General features: G+C 34.0%; 1 protein-coding gene across 1 annotated transcript in view; it reads left to right on the plus strand.

Moving 5' to 3' along the window:
- Window positions 1-6,030, plus strand: part of LOC107597162 (anoctamin-8-like) — a 32,489-nt gene that overhangs the window by 11,253 nt on the left and 15,206 nt on the right. Inside the window, exons 4-8 of the mRNA XM_016288112.1 lie at window positions 1,670-1,808; window positions 2,983-3,079; window positions 3,313-3,429; window positions 4,604-4,731; window positions 4,847-5,008. Of these exons, the coding sequence (XP_016143598.1) occupies window positions 1,670-1,808; window positions 2,983-3,079; window positions 3,313-3,429; window positions 4,604-4,731; window positions 4,847-5,008 (643 nt within the window). The remainder of the gene's footprint in view (window positions 1-1,669; window positions 1,809-2,982; window positions 3,080-3,312; window positions 3,430-4,603; window positions 4,732-4,846; window positions 5,009-6,030) is intronic.

A 6,030-nucleotide genomic window follows, 5' to 3' on the forward strand; every position in this document is an offset into this window, starting at 1 on the left:
CCTCATTAATGTACACACAGTACCCCATATTGACAGAAAAACACAGAATTGTTGACATTTTTGCAGATTTATTAAAAAAGAAAAACTGAAATATCACATGGTCCTAAGTATTCAGACCCTTTGCTGTGACGCTCATATATTTAACTCAGGTGCTGTCCATTTCTTCTGATCATCCTTGAGATGGTTCTGCACCTTTATTTGAGTCCAGCTGTGTTTGATTATACTGATTGGACTTGATTAGGAAAGCCACACACCTGTCTATATAAGACCTTACAGCTCACAGTGCATATCAGAGCAAATGAGAATCATGAGGTCAAAGGAACTGCCTGAAGAGCTCAGAGACAGAATTGTGGCAAGGCACAGATCTGGCCAAGCTTACAAAAAAAATTCTGCTGCACTTAAGGTTCCTAAGAGCACAGTGGCCTCCATAATCCTTAAATGTAAGACGTTTGGGACGACCAGAACCCTTCCTAGAGCTAGCCGTCCGGCCAAACTGAGCTATCGGGGGAGAAGAGCCTTGGTGAGAGAGGTAAAGAAGAACCCAAAGATCACTGTGGCTGAGCTCCAGAGATGCAGTCGGGAGATGGGAGAAAGTTGTAGAATTTAAAATTTAAGGGGGTCTGAATACTTTCCGTACCCACTGTAAGTCTCTGGTGTCCCCAGAATGTGTCTGTGAAATTTCAGCCCAAAATACCCCACAGATCATTTATTATGTATCATTTTGAAATTGCCTATTTTGAGTGGAAGCAGAAACCGTCTCTTTAAATGCAAATGTGCTGCTGCTCCCCGCCCCCTTTTCCAGAATACAGCTGCGTTATTACGGTTAGTACCTGCTAAAAACATCTGTTTTGGTTCTGATTATCATGTTTATCGCTCTGAAATCATGCGTCTTAATCCAAATGCCTATTTTGAGTGGAAGCAGAAACACGCTGTTTTTCGGGCCTGTGTCTTTAAATGCAAATGTGCTGCTGCTCCCCGCCCCCTTTTCCAGAATACAGCTGCGTTATTACGGTTAGTACCTGCTAAAAACATCTGTTTTGGTTCTGATTATCATGTTTATCGCTCTGAAATCATGCGTTTTAATCCATATTAATTTAAACTTCTGATATACGTTTTCTGAGTGCACACGGACAGAAAGCGGCTGTCACAGCATGCAAGTTCTCATTCACACACAAGTTTACGTTAAAAACACACGAGTTACAAAAACAGTCGATTATGTCTGTGGCGGTCAGACGCGCTCGTGTTCTCAGACGCTTGTAGAAAAAGGCTTCCCAAAACAAAGTGATTGGGTTCATCGTTTTCACGTTTCCTTGGTTGGTAGATGCACCGGGGACCTGATTATAGCACTTAAAACCTGGAAAAGTCCGATTTTCATGATATGTCACCTTTAAAAATGACAAAACACACAGCTTTAACTCAAATTAAAATACGAAAATAGAAAATATAAAAATAAAATCCAACTCAGAATATTAACAACTTTAACGACAACAATAATACTCAATTAACACTGAATTAAATGTATGCTGATTTCTTCTTCTTTTTACTTGTGTACACAGAAAGCTTGTTCTGGAACATAAGTTATATTTTCTTTGCTTTATCATAGTGTTCATAGTTAGAGGCTAGCTTGAGTCTGACATTGATGCTGATGTTTTTTTTATTGTGTGGCCAGTCTTTTACGAGGGGCGGAAGAGATGGGACTGCAGAAGGCTGTGAAGCCGGAGTTTGGTGGCGGTTCTCGCAGTTTCTCCTGTGAGGAAGATTACATCTACGAGAACATTGAGAGTGAACTCTGTTTCTTCACCTCACAGGTCCTTCACAATATTGAGCATAAAGGTTTTGATGCAGCATTAAGTTGGTTTTTCGCTTGTTATCATGACTGCTGATGACATCTCATTAAAACAGAAAAAGGCTATTATAATTTGGAGTTGCATGCAGTAAAAAAATGGTACCCTAAAATGGTAACGTAAGAAAAAATAAAAATATTATATAATATCACTGAGCAAGCATAAATGCAGAACAACAACATTTGGTTAAATCAAGGAGGTTAAACTGCAGGTTACCACTTTTTACAGCGTAATTACAAAAACACATTGATATATACGTAACGTACAAAGTTCACATGTCCCCTAAGGAATATTTTGGGTTAAATACAGCCAAAACAACAGCATTTGAAACACATTGACTACCACAGAAAAATATTTTGACTCTCAGTTTGTAAAAACTGTATAATTTTAGCCATTACACTCAAACAACGTGCTGTTAGCAATGTAATGTAATAGCTAGTCTGAATTGTTAAATAGAACCTTGTATGTTTACAACTTCTTTCAACCAGTTTTGTTATTGTTAACTAAAACTTCAACTATTCAAAATATTTTCTTTTTTGAAGTGAAATCAAATAAAATAGAAATACTTAATATATAATAAAATCTACAAAATCGAAAAAGAAATAGAATAGAACTTAAAAAACTGAAAACAAATTATTTGAAGTACTAAAATTCAAATGACTAAAAGTTAAATGAAAACTAAATCGAAATCTAAAAAACGAATAAAAATAGCAGAAGCATATAACAAAGTTACTAGAACTTTTAAACTAAAATAAAAAAAACACTAACTCAAAATGTCAATAAATAGAATAATAATAGAATGTAATAACTAATAATATATAAATAACTCATTGGTAAAATACCACCACAAAATGACGATTTAGATGACGTCACACATTACATTTTATTTTTACTCATTCATGAAGCCTTTAACAAAAATACAAGTGTCACATTTCTACTTTTAATATCTTGCCCTATAAACTTCCATTGTAAGCATATTTGTTATTCGACATCACAGACATTGTCAATACTGGTAAGGTTATATTTAATCCATTATATTCCTTTAAAGAATCAAGTCATTTCATTGAGACATCGAGTTGGGTTGTACATTTTTGTGAACATTATTATAGATTGAAGCCTATTCTTTTCCGTATGACAGGAACGACAAAGCATAATCAAATACTGGCTGGACAATCTCAGAGCTAAACATGGGGAGGCCCTTCACAACATCCACTTCCTGGAAGGGCAGCCAATCAGTGAGTTCTTCTCTTTAGACTTCCTGAGAGCCCTGAGAAGTGTGCGCCAGTGGCCTGTATGTATGTATAAGTCGCTCAGTATCTTGATGGTCTGTACCTGAAAGTAATTGGACTGGATTTATATGTTGCTGGTGTCAGATGTAGAGAACGTTTCTGGAAGGAAAAGTTTTGAATAGCTGTTCATGTTATGTGTGTGTGTGTTAGTGAGTGTGAACTGTGTGTGTATGTTCCAGTTCCTGAGCTGAGGGCACGAGGTGTGATCCAGCAAGTCTTCCCGCTTCATGAGCAGAGGATTCTGGGACAGCTGATGAAGTCGTGGGTGCAGGCCGTGTGTGAAAAACAGCCACTCGGTTAGTAGTTCGAAGTGGAAAGTCAACACTGAAATATACTTTATTACTAATATTTCAGTTTGTTGTTATTTTAGAACTGAAAAATAATGTTGCGAACAACCCTGCTGAAAAAAAAACAAAAAACATAAGCCTGATTGCTGGTATTTTTGCCAATTTTATCCAAGCTTTACTAAATCTGGGTTCATTTAAGAATGTTTATAAAGCACATTTAAGTTGTATTTTTAAAAAAATGATAGGCTACTGTTGCATTAATGAAAAATTAAAAAAAAAAATTTTAACTTTTTTTATATAATTTTTTTCTTTTTATATATAATTTTTACATATAATTTGTAATATATATATATATATATATATATATATATATATATATATATATATATATATATATATATATATATATATATATATATATAAAATTTGTAAAAAGTATCAAATCAGTTCTTAGAAATGTTGCCGAAAAAGCAAATCAATTTTACAAAATTTTGGCTCTTCATTTTTTACACTACAATTTTAAAAACAAAAATATGATTCTAAGATATAGTAATGGCTATTTTGATTCATCTGTTGAAAATCAGATCAAAAAATAAATAAAATCAAAAAATAATTATTTTGATTTTAAAATGTATTGATTTTAATCAGTTATTTATGAAAATGTTATTCCACATCCCTTCCAATGTTGGACAGTTTGAAGGCTACAAAAAGAAAAATAGTAAATGTATCTATAAGCTATGCTATACATTATGTGCAAAAAAGGGTTAAAATATAAAAGTTACATTCTAAACGACTAATAACAGCTTACCATTTTAAAGTAGTTAAAATTACTAAATTAAAAATGATAGTAAACAAAAACACATTAACTGCTACTAGGTACACACACTTTCATCTGGACAAAATAATCAAATTTATACTCCAGTGAAGTACTTTTACTGTTTCTTTTGTCATAAAAATACTATTACTTGTTAATTTTAAGCCTACATTTATTGTCTAACAACAAATGATTTTGCAAAATGTATATTTTAGTCAAAATGTCTTCACTCTTAATCTATATGCGATTAATCAATAAACAAATTTGCTGCTGAATATTTTATTACAGATTTTATTGATTAGTTGCTGCTGCCCTACTTAGATACTTGAATGATTTGTCGTTGAGTCTTTGTCTTCTTTGTCTTGTTAGATGATATTTGTGATTATTTTGGCGTGAAGTTTGCCATGTACTTTGCCTGGCTGGGTTTCTACACCACTTCCATGTTGTATCCAGCCGTTATTGGCTTTGTATTGTGGATGCTCACAGAATCCGATCAGGTATTTGACCACTTAAACACCAGAAATGTAACTGATCTGTAGAACAATAATAGAACAATAGTAGTACAATCTACTATTGTTCATGTGATTGATATTTCTGTCGCTGTGCTCTCAGACCAGCAGGGATATCTGTTGTGTGGTGTTTGCTCTCTTTAATGTGGTGTGGGCCACATTGTTCCTGGAGCGCTGGAAACGCAGAGGAGCGGAGCTCGCCTATAAGTGGGGTACACTGGACACCCCAGCTGAGTCACTGGAGGAGCCCAGACCTCAGTTCAGGGTAATGACTTGGGCTGTCAAGCGATTAACATTTTAATGCAGTTAATCACATGATGCTCCGATTAATTCGTCTTATTAATAGCATATTAATTGCACATCAATTTTGGCTGAGAAACTACCCCCAAAAGATCATTTAAAGTCATTATTGTGTTAAATGAGAAAAGCCATTACAAAAAAAGTAACTTTAGAAAGAAGTATTTTGATTCAACATTGAATAAATAATGATAATAAATAGGTATTATTAATGTTTTTTTGGAAAACCAAAAATGAATGTTAAAAAAATATTTTCTTTTAAATAATACTCTAAATATGAAACTTAACCCACCAGAAGGTGGAGACAAGTAACTGTCTTAATGAGCGAGTCATTCAGAAACAAAGCAAGTGACTCGCTGCTTCTGAAATCTATATAGTATGTGAAAACAGTATGTAACGTGAGTAGTATGTTCAAATTCATAGTATTCTAAAAACGCACGTACACAAGAGAGTGGCATTCCAGTGGATGAAGCAGACAGATCTGGGCAGGGTGGGGTGCGTTACACACATTAATCATTTTAACGCATTATTTTTTTCCAAAATTAATTGCACCAAATGAATGTGTTAAATCAACGGCCCTACACTGTAAAAATTACCATGAATTTAACGGTAAAAGACTGTAAAAATGCTACAGTAAAAACCTGTTAAATGGTTAACGGTAAATTCCGCTACTATATACGGTGAAAAACTGTATTGGACATTACATGCAATTTTACGGTAGTATACCGTTTTTGGAAGTGAAAAAGACCGTATAATTTACAGTGAATAACCGTAAATTGACATTCCCAGAATTCCCTGTGTTACATTTCAAATTTGATGTTTTTTTGTTGAAATAACTGTTTCTTCTTAGTTTTTTCTTATCAGTTTTTTGTATTAGGGTTGCGTGTTACACCTAATGTTGTTATAATGTTTATTGCATTATTTCAGTTTCATGTGAGTTACCGTGATGGTGTTTAGTGTTTGTGTGAATGACACGGTGCACCTTCTATA

This window comes from Sinocyclocheilus grahami, unplaced genomic scaffold, assembly GCF_001515645.1.
Source record: "Sinocyclocheilus grahami isolate Dianchi unplaced genomic scaffold, SAMN03320097.WGS_v1.1 scaffold229.1, whole genome shotgun sequence".
Lineage (NCBI taxonomy): Eukaryota > Metazoa > Chordata > Actinopteri > Cypriniformes > Cyprinidae > Sinocyclocheilus > Sinocyclocheilus grahami.